General features: G+C 45.8%; 1 protein-coding gene across 4 annotated transcripts in view; it reads left to right on the top strand.

Annotated features, from left to right (window-relative positions):
• Window positions 1-100: 100 nt before the first annotated feature.
• The window catches only part of UBE3B (ubiquitin protein ligase E3B), a 224,352-nt gene continuing 200,431 nt past the window's right edge, over window positions 101-24,021 (top strand). Inside the window, exons 1-14 of one of the 4 annotated variants that reach the window (XM_079151283.1) lie at window positions 101-345; window positions 4,123-4,218; window positions 5,469-5,650; window positions 5,807-5,927; window positions 7,146-7,205; window positions 7,617-7,721; window positions 9,573-9,669; window positions 11,383-11,468; window positions 12,689-12,771; window positions 16,328-16,433; window positions 16,717-16,837; window positions 17,772-17,949; window positions 19,390-19,553; window positions 20,898-21,065. In XM_079151283.1, the coding sequence (XP_079007409.1) occupies window positions 5,490-5,650; window positions 5,807-5,927; window positions 7,146-7,205; window positions 7,617-7,721; window positions 9,573-9,669; window positions 11,383-11,468; window positions 12,689-12,771; window positions 16,328-16,433; window positions 16,717-16,837; window positions 17,772-17,949; window positions 19,390-19,553; window positions 20,898-21,065 (1,450 nt within the window). In that variant the 5' untranslated portion in view covers window positions 101-345; window positions 4,123-4,218; window positions 5,469-5,489. The remainder of the gene's footprint in view (window positions 346-4,122; window positions 4,219-5,468; window positions 5,651-5,806; window positions 5,928-7,145; window positions 7,206-7,616; window positions 7,722-9,572; window positions 9,670-11,382; window positions 11,469-12,688; window positions 12,772-16,327; window positions 16,434-16,716; window positions 16,838-17,771; window positions 17,950-19,389; window positions 19,554-20,897; window positions 21,066-24,021) is intronic. The other 3 variants (XM_079151280.1, XM_079151282.1, XM_079151281.1) reach the window with 3 other exon arrangements.

The raw sequence follows: 24,021 nt of genomic DNA on the forward strand, positions 1-24,021 counted from the left end.
CCAAAAAAAGAGGACAAGACGCAGGAAATTTTTTTTTTCCCGGGCAAATAAGCTCGGGGGAACTGTTGTTTCCTGGGACCGGATATTCCAGGCGGAGTTCGGAGAGCGAACACCCCGGGGCAATATGGCGGTCGGGGCTGGGCCGCTTCTCGGGGTCCGGCAGAACTCTGGGGTGTTGGGTTGAGGCGGCGGCAGCTGTGGCCAGGACTCAGAGCACTTGGGCCTCGAGCGGATAAAGGTCTACGACCTGCGGGTAGCGAGTAGGACCAGGGTCGTCGTTTCTCCGGGCGGTGGGGCCGGGGACTTTGAGGGAGGAGTTCTGGGGCCGAGTCTGTGCTCGGACAGGTCAGAGGGGCTGTTCTTCGGGCTGGTTTGGGGGCTCCAGGGTGTTGTTTTGTTTTTTTTTTTTCTCGCGGCTCTTTCTATTTCTCATTATTGAGGCGATTGACTTTTATAAAGGGACTAATTCTGCGCGAAAAGTGTGATGGTTGGTATTAAGGAAACATGCCGGGCCTCAGGGGTCACCTAAACTGGCGTTCGAATCCTATTCGCTTGCTCTGTGACTTTACATAGAGAGCCCACTCACCTCTTTGATCCTCATTTTCCTTCTCTGTAAAATGTAGTCATTGTTTCACAAAGAATGTTTTATATTACGTTTTCGTATCGTGCCTGACGCTCAGCTCTTAATAAAGAAAAACTTGGTTATAATTGAACTCTAGCTCCAAGGGCAGCCTCGCATTCTCAGCCTCTCTTCACTTTGCCATTGTGTGAATGGGGAAGCCCTGCATCTTATCTACTTACCAATAAATAATTGCTTTGGGGTTCAAGTGAAGGATCCCAGAGAACTCTGGCAAGTCATGTCCCTTGTATAAATTTCCTTTTCCCTCACGTGAAGGTTGAATTGATAATAGAACCCCACCTAGTCTATGACCTCAGACAACAGGCTGTACTTTTCAATAAATGATACCTAGTATTATTAAAGGTTTCTCCAAGTTTTGTGGATTATTCTGAATTTGAGAAATTATACTATTGAGCCACATGGTGGCACATGCCTCGAAGTCCAGCAGCTTAGAAGACTGAAGCAGGAAGATTACAAGTTCGAGACCAGTCAAGCAACTTAGCAAGACCCTATCTCAAAAAAGACCAGGGATGTAGTTTAGTGGTAGAGTGTCCCTGGTTTCAATACCAGTTTAAAAAAAAAGAGGGCTGGGGATGTAGCTCAGTTGGTAGAGTGCCTGCCTTGCAAGCACAAGGACCTGGGTTTAATCCGCAGCACCGCAAAAAAAAAAAAAAAAAAAAAAAAAAAAAAAAAAGAGAGAAAGAAAAAGAAATTAGATTATTGAGACCTAATAGGATGCAGCTGTTGAAGAGACAAGGTTGCTGAATATCTGTATATTTAGTATAGTGTCTGATAGCCTTCCCTTAAGAAATGGTCGTTAAACCTGGCAGCCCATATACAGGAAAAAATCACTCAGCAGTTGGTACTTATAGTGCTTCACCTTGGGAATGATACATTCTGGACTGTCATGTGCTTTTGTAGTGCTCCATGAAGTTACTTCAGCCAGAAAACACTGATTTTTGAGTGGGTCTCATGGGAATATAGAGGTAGTGCAGAATCAGAATCCTTTTAGTGGAGCTGGGGATATAGCTCAGTTGGTAGAGTGCTTGCCTCGCATGCATGAGGCCCTGGGTTCAATCCCCAGCAACACACACAAACGCACAAGTGTTGTAGTACTGGGGATATAGCTCAGTTGATAAGAGCGCCTGCCTTGCATGCACAAGGCCCTGGGTTCAATCCCCAGCACCACCAAAAAAGAAAAAAAATCCTATTAATGCCAGGCACAGTGGTGCACACCTATAATCCCAGTGACTCGGAAGGCTGAGATAGGAGGATCGTGAGTTCAAAACCAGCCTCAGCAAAAGTGGGGCTCTACGCAACTCAGTGAGACCCTGTCTCTAAATACAAAAAAGGGCTGGGGTTGTGGCTCAGTGGTTAAGTGCCTCTGAGTTCAATCCCTGGTACCAAAAAATAATCCTATTAGTATTAAGACTGTGATACTGCCACTTATTAATGATCTAACCTGGACTCTTCTGGGGTTACTGTCCTTAAATGAGATCACTTAGAAAGGACTTACACAGAGGACACTTCTTGACTTATTTTCCTTTTTGAATGATCTTGATTATCAATAATCTCTTGTTTTCCTATCTTTCTCCCTATAGGATTCTTGTTTCCCTAACTGGATTGTAAGCTTCATGATAATACAGTAAAACTCACATGCTGTGTTTTGGGATACCCCTTAATAATGTTTTCCTATTTACTTCTGATCACCATGTTGCACAGTGTTTTCCTTGATTGTCGGTGGCATTTGTCAAAATAAGTACTTAATATCTGTGTGCTTCATTTGATTAATGACCTATAGTACGAACCATGCACGTGGAGGAGGTGTATAGGAAAGAGGGAGGAAAACTGTATAATAGACTATTAAACAGTGTGAACAGAAACCAACCTGGGACATTGGGGAGGGGATGGCAATCTCAAGGAAGGGATTTAATCCTGGGAGAAATGAAAGTTTTGAGAAAGTCATAGATATTTAAACACAGTTTGCATACAAATTTTTATTTTTCCACTGTGAAGAGGTGCTCTCTCCTGATCCCTGTGTCTCCCCTGTTAATAAGGAACATGTTATAGGGAGAACACACCATTGTGCTCATGGCTTTGACCCTGCTTTTTTCTTGTAGTCCTCTTCTTTTGTTGTTGTTGTTGTTATTGTTATTGTTCTTCTTATTGTTGTGTCAGGGATTGAACCTAGGGGCCTTTAACTGCTGAGCCACATCCCCAGCCCTTTTTTATTTTGAGACAGGGTCTCACTAAGTTGCTGAGGCTGACCTTCAACTTGAGATCCTTCTGCCTCAGCTTCCCAAATTGTTAGGATAACAGGCGAGCACCCCCATACCTTTTGCATCTCTTAGGAGCTTGAAGCTATTGTACAGTCTAAACAAGGCCAGGAGTTTATGACCCAAGTACTGAGGACTGATAAATAGGGTAGGAAAACATGTAATGGGTGAGGAAATGTCAGGGAGACAGCTTTACTTTCTACTCAAAGATACTTAGTGACTACAGATGGGAACTTCTGCAGAAGAGTTAAAAACAAAAATTCTGTGTCTATAAAAACGGCATTGGTTAGACTTGCCAACTGTGCTCTGTCAGCATCTCCATAGGTGCTTGATACACATGATCTTATTTAGTCCTCATGATGGGCCTCTGAGCTGATTAACAGATAAAGCCTGAGCTGCAGAGTCCCTGCAGCACTGCAGAGCTAGGGACTGGCTCCATCTCTGACTCCAGAGCCCATCTGCTTCTTCCTGTGCCATGCCACCGTACCATGTGGAAAATTTTAGAAAATAGAACCCAGTTAAGGAGGATTTCCCACAATCCCACTACCTCAAAACAACCAACCGACCATTCCTTTTTTTTTTTGGCAGTGCTGGAGATCAAACCCCAGATCCGTGCTTAACCAGCCTTACACGTTGGTGCGTTTCATCCCCATTTCATGTCTAGCTGTGCACTCGTTTTACCCTTAGGTAACTGGGACTACGTTGGTTCACAGGCAACAATTTTTTCACTTCTGTGGCATAAAAGTTTCTATACCATGAAAAAATGACAATGTTCAGTGGCTTTTGAGGAGACAGGACTGAATCCAGGGGTACTTTGCCCCCAGAGCTACCTCCCCAGTCCTTTTTGTCGTATTTTTTTATTTTGAGACAACGTCTCACTGAGTCCCTGAGGCTGGCCTGTAACTTGTGATCCTCCTGCCTTAGTTTCCCACGTTGCTGGCATTAGAGGCAAGTGCCAACATGCCCAGCTTCAGTGACGTGAACATTTCATCACCTCTCAAGTGCTATTTTTGCTTAGCAGCACCGAGCACGTAAAACTTAAATTCAACAACTTCTTTGAAATTACTCTCAGCCTATTCCCTACAAACTGTGAGAACTGGGGAGATGGTCTAACATTTGGATGAGACGCTAACTGAAGTTTTAAACCAATGGACACTGTATTATACTCAGGAAGATATAGGATGGTACACCTATAAAACCTGACTCTAAGCCTGGATTCTTTTTCAGAAAACAGCAAGCTCCTCTGAAGCGTCGACAGCTCTGTGTCCTGTGGGAGCTCACTAATGGTTACCTAGCACTTGTGCTACACGGGAGGGTCCTCAGGTGAGCGCTCCAGATGGGGCTGGAAGAGCGCGAGTGATTCAGAAGGCAGCAGGCTCTGTCGATCGCTTGACAGCATGGTCAGGCGGGCTCCTTTAACTTGTTTCAGGAGTTGCTGGTGATAAACCCACATGCTAATAGAGCCCTAAAGTTGTTTGACAAGTGTGTTGAAAAGGGGCCTCAGAAGTCGCTGGACGTGTTTTCATGACAGGCCTTGCGTGCGCTTTGTATTCTGGATGATACTTCTTTATGGTCACTCCTTTGAGTGGATCAAATTGGTGAAGAGATGCCTTCCCAGAAGTCTGGGTTTCTGAGTCAGGCATTTCAGTGTTCTCATCAGCGGGGCTGTTGTGCACTTTAGATAGAATGAAGAGTTATCAAGCGTCTAAAGACCATCTCAGTGTGGGAGCCTCCATGGATCACTGCCATGTGCTTTGGGCTGCTAGCTAAAGTGCCCTTTGGGGGACGGACAGTTGTGATCAGGTGATAATGTAATGTGTACTTTAAAGCCTCTGTCCAGAAAAGCACTTGTCCACGGACAGGAGAGATTCTGCTAAAAGTCCTCCTTGGTCCTTAGCAGTATGAGAACAGCAAGGATAACAGATAACTGATACGTAAAGTCAGACATGTTTGAGTTAATGGACTACCATGCATTCTGAAGTAATGTACAGTACCTTTTTTAATGTTAAAATGACTCCTTTTTTAAAAAAGAAACTTCTTTGCACTGTGTGCCACATAGGCACCAGTAATCATTTGTTGAGGGAATGGATGACTAAATGAGGGTGACAAAAATCAAGTTTGATTTTTCCCTCAAGTCTTGGCAAAATAGAAGTTGACTGCTTATTGTTGGTTTCCCACACATGGTGAATTGCCCTAGGAAATTCAAGTATCTGGGAACATACGACCTAGAGGCTCCCTGGTTTGAATTGGACCTTTATGGTTGGAATGGCTTCATGCTTTGTTCACTTGTTAAACTTATTCAGCATCTGCCTGTACTCTAGGCACTGTGCTCTTTCTCTTAAGAAAATATAATGAATACAGGATATGGCACCCCTGGTCTTGGTGAGTTGTATGAAATGAATTGGTAGGAAGTTGAAACTTGTGCTGGGAGAGCTGGGTGCCCCTTGAAAGGTGTTGGAGGGTCCCAAGTATCTCTGTCCTGCTGCCCAGGTCCCTGCCCACCCTTTGCACTTCAGCCCCTTTCTGTGTGTGTCTTTCACACAGTACTACAGCTTCTTGTTATTTCCTTGCAGGGTTTTTGCAAGTTTGCAAACATGTTCACTGTCTCTCAGACCTCGAGAGCATGGTTCATTGATAGAGCCCGCCAGGCACGAGAAGAAAGGCTGGTGCAGAAGGAGCGAGAGCGTGCAGCTGTGGAGATTCAGGCCCACGTCCGGAGTTTCCTCTGTCGGTGTCGACTGCACAGAGACATCAGGTGGGTGTCAGGAACTCCTCGACACATTTTTCTTACTCCTGAGTAACAGGAAATAGATGAATTTTATCTTATGGACGGCCACATGGCTTGAGAGCCTTCCATGTGCTGTGAATGCCTAATTAATAATGTCCTTTTTTTTAATCCTTCCCTTCCTAGGAGAGAGATTGATGAGTTTTTTAAAGCAGATGACTCTGGGTCCAGTAAAAGAAGTGCACTTTGTATTTTCAAGATTGCCAGGAAATTGCTGTTCTTGTTCAAAATCAAAGAGGATAATGAGGTAAATATTAATAGCATACATACATAGTACTTCCCATATGCCAGTATTTTATAAATACCAACTCATACCATCCTTATAGCAGCTCCAAAAGGTGCTTACTTTTGGTCACTTTGTTTCCTTGGGATTTATTTTTGTAGGGATTGTGCCCAGTGCTTCTGGGGACCTTTTCTCATTGACTTTCACAAGCACAGGTTGGACTCAAATGCATACAGGAGCCAGGATATGAGTGAAGGCCGCTCTGTGTGAGACAGAAGGAAGTATGAAATACAAATCTTACTGAGCAGTAACTGACAGGCTGCAGTAGTGAGGATATCAAAGGGAGCATTGCTCCTTGGCTCCACCAGTGGTTGACCTGTACTCTGATTTTTTTAAGAGAAGCTGGAGATATGGGTCATTATGCTTAATCCTTAATTTGTAAAAGTTTGCAGCTAATTTGAAATTTTTTTAACATCCTCTAAACCAAACACAACACACCAGTTGGTGCCTTGGGATTGGAATGATCGGCTGGAAAATACAATCCCAGTAAAGCAGTAGTGATGGATAACAGTATAGGGATGCCATTGGGGCCCCAGAAGAAAGCAGTACAGTCAAGGCGTCTGCTCTTGTGGAGTTCCTAGCCCACCGGAGAGAGGGGCGTGCACAGGCTGTGAACCCTGTCTCATAGACAAGGACAGACAATCCCGTAGAGGGGAGCCCCCATCTTACAGAGGGGGAACTTGGAGGCCATGCCGTTCTCAAGGAAGGATCTGGGATTAGTACCAAGTATAAGCTGTTCTCTAGTTTCACTTTTCTTCCTCTTGCACATCAGGGATGATACAGTAGCCTTTCACTGATGGCAACAAAGCAGAAGTCAGTGTCCATGATACTCCCCATGGCCAACCGCAGGCACGGATTTCGGAGGTGGCTGCAGAACTCCAAGCCCAGTTTTCCAGATGAATTTTGTTTTTCAAAAGAAGCCTCATTCTGAGTTTTTATGTCAAAGGCACCAAAAACACATCTGTAGAGCTCAGCCAGCCTCTGGGCCACTCGATTAAGAGCATGTCTTCCATCTTTCTGGTCCTCAGTTTCCACATCTGTAAGAAGGAACTCAACATGTGACTACACATGGATCACAGGGCAGATTGCCTGTAGTGACAGGTGCCCGTCAGCTGTGTGCTCCCCTCTCTTCCTCACTTTTTGTAGTTGTGGGAATTTATAAGCTCATTTCTGCCTCTGCAGAGATTCGAGAAGTTGTGTCGTTGTATCCTGAGCAGCATGGATGCTGAGAATGAACCTAAGGTACGTGGGTCAGGGGCTAGAAAATCTCCCACAAACTCTTGAGGACTAGCTCATTTGGCTCTGAAGGTTCCTGTTGAATGTTCAGACTTTTGTTCACACATACACGCAAACAAGTAATAGGCGGATGGAATACATTGACAAACTGCGAATGATTCCTTTGTCTTTATTGAGCAAGAAGCTATGTTCTGCCCTCGTATCTTAACTGAGGATAATAAATTCCCTTCCTAAGCTATCTTATCTTTGGGTTTGGTTTTAAAAATAAGTCCTATGGGCTGCTTATTTGTCCACTCTTCTCCATTGTCCTGTGTGGCACAGGACCTAGCTGATAGACCCAGTTCTAGTAGTTATGCCCTATGTAGAATGACCCCTGTAACTGCCCTGATAGCCCTTTATTTTTTTTGCTGCTCGTAGGTGTGGTATGTATCCCTCGCTCTTTCCAAGGATCTCACTCTCCTGTGGATTAAACAAATTAAGGACATTCTGTGGTACTGCTGTGAGTTTCTTGAGCAGCTCAAGGTAAAACACCCAAACACACGCATGCATGCGCGCACGTGTGCACACGCACACACACACACAAACTAAAACTAAATCTGTCATTCTCACCTGGAGTCTTTAGTTTGTATTTTCAGAGTCCCCATTATTCCCTCATTGGTTATAGCTTTGGAGATCGGTTAGCCAGAGGCTAGAAAAGAAGTTTTGGTTGAGCCATGGTTCTGGGAGAGAACAAGGTAGATGTGTGATCATTTTGAGCCCTTCCTGGGTAAGAAGGCATGTTGAACATGGACTAATTGCTACAGTCTTGAGGCTGGGGAATCCTGTCGTCTCTCCCATTCTTTTGATGAAATAAATGTTTTACGGACTGAGTTATTGCACTGGTTGGGCCTCCTATTAAAAGTGACAGAAACCCAACATGAGTGCAGCTGGTAATACAACAGACAGAGCAAGGGAAGAACACTTGGTTACAGGTGTATTGTGAAGTGTGGCAGCTAGGAATGACTAGAGCCCTTGGATTCTCCTTCCAGTTCTCTTCTCTGCTCACTTTCAGGGTCACCGTATTCTCCTTTGTAATCATGGCAGCCAGCTGCTCTGATCTCACGTCCATGCTATCTTGACCAAAAATTTGGGAAGAGTCTTAAAGGCTAAGTGGGATCCTGACCCTGCAACCCATCAAGTGGCAAGAATGATGGGGCACCGCCCTGTCCACATCACACAGCAGCAGCATTCCACTTTGCACATAGGGTTGGAAGGGTTTCAGGGCTGGAGCTTTGGCCAAGACTCAGGTTGTAGCTGAGCAATGGAACCAGTGTCCCCAGATCCTCCCAGCCATCCCTGTTGGTGCTTTCGTGGATAGCTCTTGGCCGTAACCCTGCCTAGACAGCAAGCCAGCAGCACGCCAGGCAGCGTGTCAGCTGAGGCATTAGGGCATGGAGCAGGGTCTTCATCCTCTGGTCCTTGGGGTCCTAGGATTCTACTGAAATGCCTCAGGGTTAAGCAGGCAGGTTATTCCTCTGCCTTCACTGGAGCCAGGCAGATCCTCCTACCTGCTTTCTGTATCCTACAGCAGTTTTTGAAAACTTAAGTTTATGTGCAGAAGCAGGAACCAGGAGAAAAGACATTGGGTTTGGAGCCAGAAGTTCTGCAATTCACTCCTAACCCTGCTGCTGATTTCCCATGTGTCCCTGAACACACCCTGCCCCTCTTTTCTTCTCTCTGAGCTTAGGGGTTTGAATTTGTTGGTCTCCAGGGTCCTTTCCAGTGTGTGCGCTGTAGGGTCTCTGAGCCTAGAAAGCAGTCGGGCATTTTTGATTGACTATTGCCAGACAGCGAACTGTCATTATAATCATAGCAACAATACATGGAGTTAACTGTGTGCCTGGTGCTGTTCTTGGTGTGTTTTGTGCATTAATCCATTTTTTCCTCACCCTATGAGGAAAATAAATGTTATGGTCCCTAGTCACAGATAAGGAAACAAAGACAGAGGTCAAGAAATGCCTGGTAGCCCACAGCCAGTAAGTGGTGGAGCTGGGTCGCAGAGCCCGTTAAGCCCAGTTCCGTTTCTGCTGTTTGCTGCAGTGTCAAACACACGGGCAGAAATGGGCTTAGGACAAGCCATGCTCCATCATCTTCTTCCCCAAGAATGGTCAGCTCTCCATTCCCAGGAGCATTTGACTCTGTGGTCAAGCAGTAGTGTGCCGAAATCCTCATCATTGGACTCCTAAAATGGTCCTTCTGCAAGGGAATAAGGATAGCCGTGTGACTCGGACTCCGCCATTCCTGTCTGCGTGCCCTCAGGAAAGCTGCCAGTGAGCACTCTGCCATGAGGCGCTGGAGGGCACGAGTCAGTCTTACCCCTTTTGTCATTTCCAGCCTGAAATCTTGCAAGACTCCAGACTCATCACACTGTACCTCACGATGCTTGTCACCTTCACAGACACTTCTACATGGAAAATCCTCAGGGGAAAAGGTCTGTAGGACTTGTTTCAAAACCTTTCCTAACTGGCATTTCCATAGTGAGTGCAGAGCACCTTTTCTGCTTTGTAAGAAGCATTTTCGCTACCACAGGCCTTGGAAAACCTTAGGACAGTGGGAAGCCCCTGACCAGGCGTTAGTATTGGGTATTACACTCTCCCCTGTTTGAATTTGGTTTCAAAGCCCTCGCGTTCCTCTGATCTCATTTTCTTGTAACTCCCACGGTGCCTCAGCCTGCAAATGATGGTATATACTTAAACTTTGTCATTTCATTTGGAAAATCATTAGCAAATAATTCTATTTTGCCCATGAAACCTACATTGTAAAGCTGCCTCCTTCCCTGAAAACTTACCCTAAGTGTTTCATATATTCATTTCATACATCTATTCAGCAGATAACCTGCCATGTGCCAGGCACCATGCAGGCCTTGGGATATAGTGATAAGAAAACAGAAAAGGTCCCTGTCCTCTAGGGACTTCAGGTGCTCATGCCAAGTCTAGTGGGGAAAAATAATGAATAGAAGTGACTCATACATTCAACTCTCCACCTCTGCATTTCCATATTTGTGAATTCAACCAACCTTGGGTCAGAAATACTTGAAAAAAAATTCCATCTGTACTGAGCCCATGTAGACTTCTTATCATTATTCCTTAACAATACATTATATCAACTATTTACATAGAACTGACATTATATTAGGTTTTATAAGTAATCTTATAAAAGATTTACAGGTGATTTAAAGTTATAGTGTGGTGGCACACACCTGTAATCAGGGAGGCTGAGACAGGAGGATCTCGAGTTCAAAACCAGCCTCAGCAAAAGCGAGGCGCTAAGCGACTTAGTGAGACCCTGTCTCTAAATAAAATACAAAAAAAGAACTGAGGATGTGACTCAGTGGTCAAATGCCCCTGAGTTCAATCCCTGGTACCCCTCACCCCCACACACAAAGAAAACATACAGGAGAATGTGTGGGTTATATGTGAGTACCATGCCACTTTATGTAGGGGATTTGAGCACCCACAGGTTTTCATGTCCAAGGAGGGTTTTGGAACCAGTCCCCATAAATACCAGGAGATAACCATATATAAAATGACAAAAATATGGTAAGTGCTCAGAAGAGTCCAAAGGAAATGACAGTGTTCAGAGGGTTGGGAGGGGCTCAGGCGCTATGAAAGGATTGATATCTGAGCTCAGCTGGGGAGACTTGAAGTTCCAGTGGAGAGGAGGGAGAAACTGGAAACAGGAGACTCTGCAGAAGCTCCAGGTGAGCAAGGAGAACCTGTTCTAGGACCATCCTGGACTCTGGGAGGGGGGTCTAAAAAATTCTGAGTTCTGAACTTGGCCAGGAAGCTTGTGCCCCAGAGGGGGCAGGAGGCACCCAGAGAAAGCATAACATGCCAGACCCTGGGAGGGGGTTGGAGAAGGTGCAGCAGGAGCTCAGAGCCAGCCGTGTGCCTTCTCACTAGGGCGGGGAAGGACCAGCTCCCACGAGGTGGAACTTGAGTCCTGCCTTCCAGGACAGATCGAATTCCAGGTAGCGCCTTCCTGTGCTCTGGTTCAGACCTAAGGGAACAAGAAGCAAGCCAGAGAGCATTGCGTTTCCTTATGGCCATGGGACTAGGGCATAATTTCCTGTCCCACATAAACAGGTCACATTATGGCAAGAGACTTTCTAAAATTTTTTCTTCAAACTTTTTTTTTCATTTAGGTGAGAACCTTCGACCAGCCATGAACCACATCTGTGCAAATATAATGGGACATCTCAACCAGCATGGGTTTTACTCTGTGCTGCAGGTGTGTGGCCCCATCTCCCGTATGAGCTCCCACTCCAAGACTGGAACTGGGATGCTCACCTTGGTTTCGGCATGTCTGATGCCCTTCTCGCAGAAACACATTTTGTAGGAAGCGTCAAATGCTTCATGTCTTCTATATCTTCCACATACCTTGGGGTACCTGTGGTTCAGGTAAAGGGAGGACAGTGACCTAGAATCTTCCTAATCCTCTGTATTTTTGGCTGCAGAGAAAATCTAATCTCTTGAAATCTAAATTCAAGAAGGAGGCCTCAGGGCTTCTTCCTTCAAGTTCCTTCTTGGTTGGTGTCTAGGATTCTGTTTCTATCTCTGTGTCCTCAAATGGCCTTCTGTCCACTCTGCACCTTATTGTGCCAATTCATACCCACAGGAATTGTCAGAAACCCAGTTGACATTGAGAGTACTGTGAAATTCTTGGGTTTAATAAGTAATGTTGATGTGACCCGCCCTTCTGCCTGGCACTGTGTTGGGCTGTTTCCTGATTTGGTCACATGTTTTCGTGACAACCCTGTGAGGTGGTATGCCAACAAAGAGTGGTCTGTCAACAGTTTATCTCAGCAGAGGAGACGTCTTCTCGACACTCTAATTCTGAACAACTTCCTGCCATGCTGTCTTGAAATTTAAGCCAGGTATTCTCTTTATTAGCTGTTATTTTTCTTTTTAAGACGTGGAACCTTGCTGTGTTGCCCAGGCTGGTCCTGACTCCCAGGCTCATGGGCTTCTCCTGCCGCAGCCTCCCAAATAGCTGGGACCCCAGGTGCATGACTCCATGCCCAGCTCTCTACTTTAGTATTTTTATTTTTTACTTTTGAACCCAGAGGCAATTTATCACTGAGCCACATCCCCAACCCTTCTTATTTTTTATTTTGAGTTGGGGTCTCACTAAGTTGCCAAGGCTAGCCTTGAACTTGTGACTCTCCTGCCTCAGCCTCTTGACTCACTGAGATTATAGGCACGTGCCACTGTGCCCAGCTTGGCTGTTGAATTTTTTTAACTATGTATTATTTTTTTAATCAACATATTTAAAGTGGGGAGCATAGTGGAAACAACCTCTATGCCCAATACCTTTTCTCCTTCCTTTTCAGGACACCTTGCAAATCTGTTTTTATCAGAAGCACTCATTTTCTTTTTATTCTTCTTTTTAAATATATGAACTCACGTAAAGTCGGTATTGTCCCCTGACCAGTTAAATGTTCTTTTCAGGTATTGCTAACCCGAGGCCTGGCCAGACCCCGGCCTTGTCTGTCCAAGGGCACCTTAACAGCGGCCTTTTCTCTGGCACTGCGGTAAGAACCAAGGCGAGAGGGTAGCTGCTTCTGAATGTGCCTCCTCGTGGCTCTTCTCTCGTGTCACCGGAGTCAGGTGTGGCCTTGCCCACCTCTCAGGAGTCACAGGAAGTGCTGTTCTTCCTGAACATGACACGTGTGTGACAGCTCAGAATTTTTCTTGGACTTTAGTCTCTACTTGTAAATATTTTTCCAGTGTGGTCAGAGGGTAAAGAAATTGTGTTCATTCTGCCTATGGTTAAGATTTGATCACTTTGGAGTTCTTAATTATTTAAAAAAAAAAAAAGCCTCCGAGAGCCGGAGGCTGGCCAGCCAAGAGCAGAGCAAAAAGGCCAAGGAAAGGGCTTTAGGAGCACAGGCGGGAGATGCTGGGGTTAGGAGCAGAGTGTGGCATTTGCCTTCGCCTAACTGAATGTGTCCCATTGTCTTATATGTGGGACACCTATACAAACCAATAAAAATTTTATGGGACACCTATAAATTGATCAGCAGAAGTTTTTCCAGGTGTTCCATAAAAGATAATGGGTTAATCAGTTTACCAATGTAAAATTCATAAGAAACAAGATTTCCTAGGAGATAGTATATGTGCCATATCATTAGTGGGTCCAGAATATTCCTAATCTGTTGAGGGGTCACTGACTTAGGGAGAGGAGGTCATCAGAACAGCTTGGGAAGAGTGGCCGGCCCTCCCCCTCCTGCTAACCCGAGTGCCCCTCAGGCTGAGAGCCCCGGGGAGTCCTGTCGTCACCAGGCCCGTGGTCCTGTTTAACCTGATGTTAGTCCAAGCATGTCTGCATGAGACGTCCCCGCCTCTTTTCTGGATGGGGAGCTTGCCGGACAGTAGATGGCATGTATTGGCATGTTTTTTTCTGCAGATAAATAGTAAATATGTTCTACTCTTAGGGTCACACATACGGCCTGTTTTGATCACTCTGCTGTTGTCGTGGGAGAACAGCTGTGGGGAATGCAGACGTTCCCAGTGTGACCAGCCAGCATGTCGTATCTGATCCTTCTACCGCATTTCTTCTCTGTGAAGCCATACGGTGTCCATCGTTCTTCTGTGTAGTGGATTCCGTTGATGACTTGTTAAGACCAGGCTGTTTTAGCCTTTTTTCCCAAAACAGGGATTGTGTATATTCCTCTGAATATTTATATAATTGAACATAATCGGGATCTTTTAAAACAAGATGATCAATGAGTCATCATACAGAAATGCAGAGAATGTCTATAAAATTAGAAATAACATGTTGAGACATGATCACTAAATCCTGAAATATGAATGGCTAACAGTCAAGGATCACACATTGTTCTAAGACCTCTCACATACCTCAGCTGACTCTTTACCGCCATATTGTCTTATCTCCATTCTATAGATGAAGAAGCTAAGGCCCAGAGAGGTTAAATTACTTGCTTTTGGTCACACAGCAGGGAGTGGCCAGGCCAGGATTTAAACCCAGGCCACCTGACTGCAGAGCCCACACCCTGTTCATTATTCTTTATCCTTGCCTCACATAGTGTACACATTTCTGTATTCTAAGACCAGTACGTATACCTTGAATCAGTGGCACATGAGAACCTTCCCAAAGCCATGCAGTTCCTCAAACTGCTGGGGCTTTTGCTACCTGAGCCCCGGCCAGGTGCGTTGCCATGAACCTGCTGACTGGCTTCTGCTTCTCATGCCTTCAGCTCCCTGTTTGCACTGTGAGCGCTCTACTCTGTCTAACCCTGTTAAACATACAATTAGCAATATAATTAAATAGCACACTTATATTTGTCACCCAGAGGGGCCTGAGAGCAACAATTACAAGTAAGCTTAACGAAGGTCTCATGATCTGCCGGGGAGAGTGGGAGTTTAGGGAAACACGGGACGTTGGGACGTGTGTGAACTCCTGCTGACTTCATTTCCACCCTTTAGTCCTTCGGGTGTCCTCCTGCACCTTGCCCCGAGTCTTCCCGGGTCTCAGCAGGTCGAGTTACTTGGAGCATAGGTTTCTGTGTGAGCCCCCAGAGAAGGCACTGCCCCTTCAGGCCCCGGTCACGACGCTTCCTGTCCCTGTGTGTTTGCCTCTCCTGGACATTTCACTAATGGAACCACACAATATGTGGTCTTTGGTTACTAGCTTTGCCCACTTTGCATAATGTGTCCAAGACTCGTCTCATCTGTACTTCATTCCTGTTTATGTTCAAATCCATTTTACGGGACGTACCACGTTGGAGTTTGCGCTTGTTGACTATTAGGAGTTTTGCTGCTGTGAACTTTCATGGACAGGTTTTTGTGTAGCCGTGTGTTTTCATTTCTCTTGCCTACACTTCTGGAAGTAGAACGACTGGGAAGTAGAAGAACTGTTTTCCCGAAGCAGCTGCAGTAGTGTGCGCAGGTGTCCGCCTGCCCGCGTGCTCACCAACACTGGTTTTTGTCTGTTTGATGGTGGCCTTCCTAGTAGGTGTGCAGCAGTACCTCACTTGCATGTGGTTTGCAGCTTCCTGTGGTTAATAATGTCGACCATCTTTTTGTGTGATTATTGACCATTTGTATATCTGTGAAGAAATGCCTCTCTAGGTCCTTGCCCATTTTCAGGTGGGGTTGTTTTTATTGCTGAGTGTGTGAGTTCTTCGTATGTTCAGACACAAGTCCCCATCAGGTGTATGGTTTACAGATATTTCTTCCCATGCTCTGTGCTCTTCACTTTCTTGGTGGTGTCTGTCGAATCACAGAACTTTTGATGAAGCACAATTTTATCTGTTTTTTTCCTTTTGTCACCTGTGTTTTGGGTGTTGTACCTAAGTAGTCACTGCTTCACTACGGTCACCAAGACCTCTGTGTTTTCTTCTGAGAATTTTATAATTTTAGTTACAAAACTATCATTTAGATCTGTGATCCATTTTTAGTTAATTCTTGTATATGTTATGAGATAAGGGGTCAATATCTTATCTTAGTATTTATCTTTTTCTGATTTGAAAATAATAAATGCTTATTGCTGAAAACGTAGGTAATGCAGAAAAGTGTAAGGAAGAAAAAGTTTCTCGAGATTCTGCGACCCAGAGATGCAGCGTCTACATTTTTGAATCTGTCTTCCCAGTCTTCTTTGTGTTGATATACGTTGATGTGTGTGTGCCTGTGTTCTGAATGTTGATATCAGACCACACATATTCCTCTAAATAAGTGGTGAGTTCTGGGTGTCATCACCTAGTGGACCCTGGGTAAGCAGCTCTCGATTGAGAGGTGGGTCGCACTGAGACTCGAGAAGCCCTGGTGTCTCTTCTCCCATCGATATTGTCTAATCTTGCTTTATTTTATGATTTACTGTAACATGAGCATTTTCTCATGCCAGTAAAACTTTAAAGCTGGCTTTTTCATGGCCGTAAAGTACTGCACCCTGTGACTGTGTTGTCACTGACTGAGCCCTTCTTCTGGTGTGTCCCCGCTTTCACCTTTCAGTTTTCCTAGGAGCACAGGGAAGCGCGGCTTCTGGGGGTTTGAGGGCTTGGCAGGCTTGCTCTTTAGCTCTGGGTGTTGCATGTTCCTGTCTCAGTAAGCCCATCTGTCTGTGTCTAGCCCTGTGATTGCTGCACAGTTTTCAGACAATCTGATTCGGCCGTTCCTCGTCCACATCATGTCTGTGCCTGCACTTGTGACTCATCTCAGCACAGTCACCCCTGAGGTAAGTGGGCTCTGTGAACTTCTCCCCCCAAAACCAATTCTGTTTTTGCTTTTTTCCTCACAATTTAGTAAAATGATTGCTACGCCAGTTCTCACTCCTCCTGATTTTTCTTCTAAAAAGCCAATGTAGACACACTCATGTTAGTAGCCCAAAGGAGCCAGTTCTGGTCTTTGTCCTTCTCTCCTTGGTGCTTGATGACCTGTTCTGCTATTTAGGGACTGGTCTGCATGTGGTCAAGCTCATGCTTTCAGTTTTCACTTTAACTGTTTGCCATTGCTTACAGCGTCTCACTGTTTTAGAATCTCACGACATGCTTCGCAAATTCATCATGTTTTTAAGAGACAGAGACCGATGCCGGGACATATGTGAAAGTTTAGAAGGATGCCACACTCTGTGCCTGATGGGTGAGTGTCCATCAGCAGCTGGGGTTTGATTGGCCAGGGAAGCCCAGATGTTTTGCTTTTCCCCTTCCTAGGTTTTTAGTAACAAGTAGAAACATTTACCATAAAAAGCATGCGTTTGTATAGCCAGTTAAAATAGACATGTAAAATTAAAAATCACGTGGCAAACATACCTAGCAAGCTAGGTGAGTGACTCAGTGAACCTTGGTTTCAGCCCTTGGCTTTACAAAGGAAAAATGAAATGTGGTGAGTTGCCTCAATGGTTCTCACCTCCAGAGAGAAGGGAGGAGCACCCAGGTGGGCCAAGGTCGGGTTGTGCCTCTTCACCTGCTCAACAGTGCTGCCACCGTTGGGGGGAGGGCCTGTGGGTGGAGGCATTAGAAATAGTGGGATGCACGATTCTCGTAGCCTGATGAGAAGACGTTTAGATAGAAAAACGTTCTTGGGGCCAAATTTTAATGGGAATATCCTTGTAAGAGTCTTCACACAAGTGATAAGGAAGGACTTGGCTAAACATTAAAGAGCAGTGATTTTCCCAGGACATTCAGTTACAGTTATTTCTTGTGTTCTCTCTTGATTTTTAAAATAGTAATATAATATTAAAGTGTGACCCTAACTAGATATCGTGTACCTCTGGATGCATGACATCTTTATATAGGTTTCTTTATGTAGTTAATGGAGATCATATTCTAGTCTTAGAGATAAGGAAACAGATTTGAGAGGCAGGTTGAGAGCCACACAGCTCATCTGTGGCGGAATCAGAATTTGAAGTCAGGTCGGCCCGTTTCTTGCCTCTGCACTACAGCCCCGGCACTGACCCTTCCCTGGAGTCTTCTGCCCATGCAGCAGGGCTGCCTGAGCCACAGGTGGAGAGCAGGACTACGTGGCACCATGGTGTTGCTGTCTGGCCCAGCACACTTGGCTTCTCTCTTCATAGGCAACCTCCTTCAGCTGGGCTCCCTCAGCCCCAGAGTGCTGGAGGAGGAGACCGACGGCTTTGTGAGCTTGCTCACCCAGATGCTGTGCTACTGTCAGAAGTACGTGTCCCAGAAGAAATCCAACCTGACCCACTGGCACCCTGTCCTTGGCTGGTTCTCCCAGTCTGTGGATTATGGGTAAGTTCTGGAGACACAGTGCTGCCTTTCCGGCTCGCTCCACCTCCCCTCCCCTTACCGCTGCTTTCTGTCTGTCAGCTTCCGTTTTGTTTCTTACTACAAAAATAAGATGTATTCGTTATACAAAATAGGGATAAGATCAAGAGAATAAAGCATCTCATAGTCTTACTAACCTTGTCTATCAACAGCTTTTCTTCTTAGTATCACTTTCATTGATTTACTAGACTGCCATATTTTGGAGATGCTGAAACAAGACAAATGATCTGAAGGGATTAAGTCACCTCCTTTTCAAGAGGTTGGCATATGAATTTTAAAAGTTTAAATTAAGAACTCAAAAGCAGGGCTGGGGATATGGCTCAGTGGTAGAACATTCACCTAGCATGAAAAGGCCCTGGGTTCAATCCCCAGCACTGCCAAAAAAAAGAAGCAAACAAACTCAAAAGCATTAGAAACACTAGAGTAAAAGACTAGAGATCAAGAAAGGGTGCGTCTCAAACCCGGAGTGCCTGTCTGGGCTCAGTTCTTTCTCAGATGTCCACCCAGGCATGGTGTACCTGGCAGGTACCCTTGAGGCAGAAAACTGAGGTCCCAGAGAAGGAAACCCAGGACTTGCTCCCTCTGCCTTCTACCGGAGTGGTATTCCTGAGTCCTGGCTGGTTAAAAAGATCTGTTGCCAGAGGACGGCCTGCCCTGACCCCCCACCTGGAGGGTAAAGCATGTGTGCGTGGAGACTGAATGGTGTTCCGCTGGGGCCTGGGCACAATAGCCACAGTGGAAACCCCTGCACTTCTCGGAGGGCCTTTGAACAACTTGCCTCACCTGTTTCCCCATCTGAAATGTGGGGTGATCACAGTGCCTCCATTAGGGCTGACTTGAAGGACTGGGGGAGGTGCCGTATGAAGGTTCACTGCTAGGCCTGGCGAGTGCTTAGAGATTGGTGACCGTGGCCGCCGTGGTGCTGTGGTAGGAGCCATCAGAGGGCCTTGAGCGGGGGTTGGGGTGGTGCTGGGGGTGCAGCCTGAGGCGGAGAGAAGAGCCCTGGAGGCAAGGGGACAGGACACTCGAGAGTCATGTCCACTGGATGTGGGGCCACTGGCTGCAGGCCAGCCCAGAGGAAGAGGACAGTGCATCTGCTTGAGGTAGCTTTTGTCTACTGGGTGGTGGAGGTGTCCAAAGTGACCATGATATGTGGAGCCTGGGGGCCTGGGGAACGGTAATGCTGGTGGCAGCACAGGTTTGGTTGGAGTGACAGACGAGGGTCAGTGCCTTCAGTGTACCTGGACTTGGTGAGGGTTTATGGGTTCTGCTTTTGTTGTTGTTGTCTTCTCTGCTGTGTCGAGTGCCAGGCCTGAGCTACACCTGCACAGCCTTGAGGGGAGCTGAGTGAGCTCTTCCTGGCCAGCTGTGGCACTAACACGCTGGTCTCTTGCTGTCCCCTAGCCTCAATGAGTCCATGTCCTTGATCACCAAACAGCTGCAGTTCCTGTGGGGGGTGCCTCTCATCCGCATCTTCTTCAGTGTCATCCTGAGCAAGAAGTTGTTGGAGCACCAGGAGCCAGCCCCCGCCCAACCGGCATCCCCGCAGAACCTGCTTCCGGTGAAGAGTGAGTGGCCAGGGCTCCGCTGGCTCCGACGACAGCCCCCGAGTCTGCCCATGGGGATGCTCCAGCTTCTCCGCAGAGAGCGGAAGCTGCTTAAATCAGGTCCACGTTAGCAGAACAGTGACCAGAAATCCACACGTGCAGAAAACGGCAGGGGCATATAAATAGGTGATCTTACGAGTGTGTAGAAGAATGAGCAAGGTACGCATTCCATGAGGGCCACTGCAGTTTGGCTGCCAACCTTCTCGTAGCCAAAGTGAAGAGGGAGGGTCTTGCAGACCCGCTTAACTTTCATATTACAACAAGAGGGAAAGGACCCATATCTTGGGGGATATGGAGCTTTTCTAAGTTCTCTTATAAAATAAATCACAAATGAGAGGGGGGAGGGGTGGACGTATGAAAAATGGAATGTGACATTGTTTCCCTGTGCATATGTATGATTGATTATAGGAATAGTTTGAATCTATATCATGCATAACCATAGAAACGAAAAATTGTACCCCATTTGTGTACAATGAATCAAAATGCAGTCTGTAAAAAAATTTAAAAATGGATGAGAAATAAAGACATTCCTAGATTAAAAAATAAAATAAAATAAAATAAATCAAATAAACCACCCACATGGCTCCTTATAAAACACCTCAGCAATATCCCCACTGAGGTCAGAAGTGGGTACCCTGGAAAGGTCTCTTGCTGCCCACTCTGATCAAAGTTAAGGAAATGAAAAAAAAAAAGTTAAGGAAATGACACCCACACATAATCTACAAGTAGAGTTACCTGCTTAAAGCAGTTGTTCAGTTCCGGTGGCTTTTCTTCTGTCTCTCGTGCACCACGTTTGTGTCTCACAGCTAGTTAGTGAGCATGGGCTCAGTAGATGTAACTTCAGCAGAATGGAAACAGGAAAACTTAACACAGTAGAATACTGTTCAGAACCAAATGTCAGTATTTGACGATTTTATGCCTCACTTCTTCCCAAAGCACAGAAAAGTCAAACTCAGCTGGCCCCCTACCCTACACCCTCTTCCCCTAATATGGTCCTCTGAATTTTACTTTCGTGGCTTCTGAAATTTGAAAATACAGTACAAGAATCCCGTGTATATTCAGAGTTGAATATACCTGGCTTAATCTGAGGAATTTTCTGATATTCTGAAGAGGTATTTGGGTTGTACCTAAAATCCAATTCTTAACATTTTCTAAGTTAACCCAAAGAAATGTCTCGAGTCCAAGCACCAGCCCCACTGCCTGGCTCTGGTAGTGCATTTGGAGTTTTGTCAAAATGCTGTCCCTTGACTGGGTGGGATTTGGCAGCTGGCTGGGCTGCTGCTCACAGTGCTTTCTCCACGCCAGGTCTTCTCAAGCGTGCATTTCAGAAGTCTGCATCCGTTCGGAATATCCTCAGGCCTGTGGGGGGCAAACGCGTTGACTCTGCAGAGGTTCAGCAGGTCTGCAACATCTGTGTCCTCTACCAGACCTCGCTGACAACCCTCACCCAGATCCGCCTACAGATTCTCACAGGTTTGGAGGCCCAAGGCTGCTGCTGCTTTCTCTCCAATTTGCTAAACAAGTTTTCTTAGAAAAAGTCAATTTTCTTTTCTGGCTTTTATGTTGCAGAAAATAGATTTTTGAAGGAGGGTGTTTTCGAGTTTTTCTCCGTAGAAGGTTGGTACACCTCAGTTAGGAGCTCAGGCCAGCCTCGTCGTAGCCCTTCCATCTTGTCCCTGTTACCTGGCTCTTAGTTTTGAAGTACAATTTTTAAATGTTATTTTTTTCTGAGTAGAAAACTCGAAAAGGTAGGGCAGCAGGGAAAAAATACACCACTCTTACTCCCACAGTTCATGCCTGCGCATGTCATACGTATATTATAAATATACTGAACTGATAGGCATCATTTTATCCTTCCCTTTCCATTAATCATCTTACAAGCATGTTATCATGTCACCTTTTCAAAAACCTCATTTTTATTGGCTGCCTGATGCCTCATTGCATGGGGATGCTCAACACTTTTACTTTTTAACTGAGCAAGGAAGAGAGTGCCCTTCGTGAGCACAGAGCAACAAGGGCCTGGTAGTGTGATCAGAGGGTCCTTGTGAGCTGTGAAAGCGGGCCACTGCATAAAGGGTAACAGCTCCTCTGCTGTACTGCAGTCGCTGCTGCTCCCGTCTTTCACACTTACTCGATTCATTCTTTTAATACTTACAGAGCACTTACGTGTGCAAAGCACCAAGAATACAGAGCTGAGCAAGACAGCCCAGGTCTCTGCCCCAGGGAACTGTATTCTAGCAGTGGGGAGAGAAGCAGCACACAGAGCCAGAGTCCGAACAGGGCACTGCGAAAGCGAGAGACAAGCCGGCCTGAGCGGGGCGGGTTCCCTGCTCAGCGTCACTGCTGTGTGGGGCTAGGCAAGCTTTGTTGTGGGGCCTCTCTTGTTCATTGTAGGGTGCTTACCAGCCCCTGGCCCAGCAGCACCTTCCTCCCCAGTTGTGACAGCCAAACATGGCCAAAGGCCCCCTGAGGCCAGAGGCATTCTGGTTGAGAGCAGTGGCCTAGTGGTAGTGACGCAGGTGGAGGCCAGTGAAGTCCAGGGTTTCGGGTGTGTTTGGAGATAGTCTCTGGGTCTTGATGGGGGATTGGACTTGGACAGGTGAGGACCGCAGATTCCAAGGTGGTGCCTGGTTTTTGGTTTGAGTACCTGTGTGGATGGCGACACCATTTGCTGAGCGAGGAAGCCTGGGGTGAGGACTGTGGAAAGTTGGAAGTTGGCTGTGCTGTGAGTGAGATGTCCAGAGGCCTTTGAGGGCACTGTGGGGACATCAGCAGAGGGTTGGAACATGAGGCTTTCGGCAGGTTCCTGAGAGAGGGACTAGCAGGAGGAGTGAGGCCGTACCTGGGCCCCGCAGCGCCTGAGGGTTGGGAGCACCTTGGGTGAGAGGATCTCGAGTTGCCATCCGTGTCCAGCTTTTTAAGGTGAGCTCACATCTCAGCTCACTTTCCCAAGTGAAAGAATCTGAAAATAAGTTTCTTGGCCAACATGAAAATACACATTTTTAAGAATCAAAATAAACCCATTTGAAGTGTATGTGCGACATTTAGTCTGTTCGTTTAGCTGTACACATCTTAAATCAGATTACAGAAAATAACGTTTGTTATCTTAACAAAGCTGCTTTTCTATTCTCATAATTTACGAAGCATCTCTGTTCATGTTCCTCACGTGCCCCTGAGTCACTGGAGCTCTGCTGGTCCTCTGGCACCTCTATGGGCACAGCTCTCCTCTTCTGTCTCAGTCACCCAGTGTGCAGCCCTGTTGAGTCAGTGTGTGAGGCTGTGAGTATTTTTGTCTACACCATTAGTCCCATTACATGATGCGAGGATGTTGTTTTTTCCTTTTGCCCAGTAGGAGTATATTTATGATCTCCACAATGTAACTACTTACTGTTTCTTTCTTTCTTTTTTTTTTTTTTTTTAATGTGCTTTTAAATTGTGAGGTTCCTATATTCTTTGGTGTGTATAACCTGGGCTACCTAAAAAGCATTTATAAGCTAGGCACCTGTATAACCACTAGTATGGTCAAGGAATCTTTACTTTTTAAAGGTTTCTTTATAGCCACATCCTCCTTCCCTTGCCCATGTAAGGTCAAACCTTTAAGGGTAAATGTACCACGCCATGGTACATTTCTTTGACTCCTGTACAGTTCCTTCAATTCACCTCTAAGCATCATTACGTAGCATCAATTGAGTCCCCACCCCCTCCCCAGCCTCTTGATTTCTCCCCAAATATCTCTTCATTCAAAACTGAATTGTTCAGGCAGTGCCCTATAAAATGAGAGGAATTATATTCAGTGTAGGTGATTGCTTTTCTGAGAAACGCACCATATATTCAGTGACACTTGGAATTTCAGATCCAGATTTTCTAAGTCAGTAGCTGCATTATTAGAATTAAAATATACCAGTGATGTTGGCCTTGGGAAGCAGACTTAGAACGTCCTCTGCTTTACCTTTTCTTCCCCCAGGTTAATTTTGTGTGATATTTCAGAGTATCTCGGCTACAGTAATTCATTGCTTTCCTATTTGTAATGTAGATTAATAGAAGTTGATGAGAGGAAAACTTTGCTAAATGTAGGTGAGCCTGTCAATTGATTTAAGACAGGGGTCAGCAAACTACTGCTTGTGGGCCAAAACCAGCCCATCACTTATTTTGTAAATAAACTTTTATTAGAACACCGCTGAATCCAGTCATCTGTGTAATGTCAACTGCTGTGGTCCACTACAGCAGTCGCATTGAGTAGTTGTGACTGTTGAGCTAACCTTGGCCTGAGGAGGCCACCATACTTTGAGTCCTTACCAAATGAACTGTGCCCTCACTTAGTGCATAAGCTAAATGGAAAACCTGACTTGGGAAGATACTCTGGTAACAAATAGCTGAATCTAAACCAGTCATAGCTGCAATCTTCAGTCAACAGCAGCAGCCAACTGAC

The sequence above is a fragment of the Sciurus vulgaris genome, assembly GCF_902686455.1.
Source record: "Sciurus vulgaris genome assembly, chromosome: 8".
Classification (NCBI taxonomy): domain Eukaryota; kingdom Metazoa; phylum Chordata; class Mammalia; order Rodentia; family Sciuridae; genus Sciurus; species Sciurus vulgaris.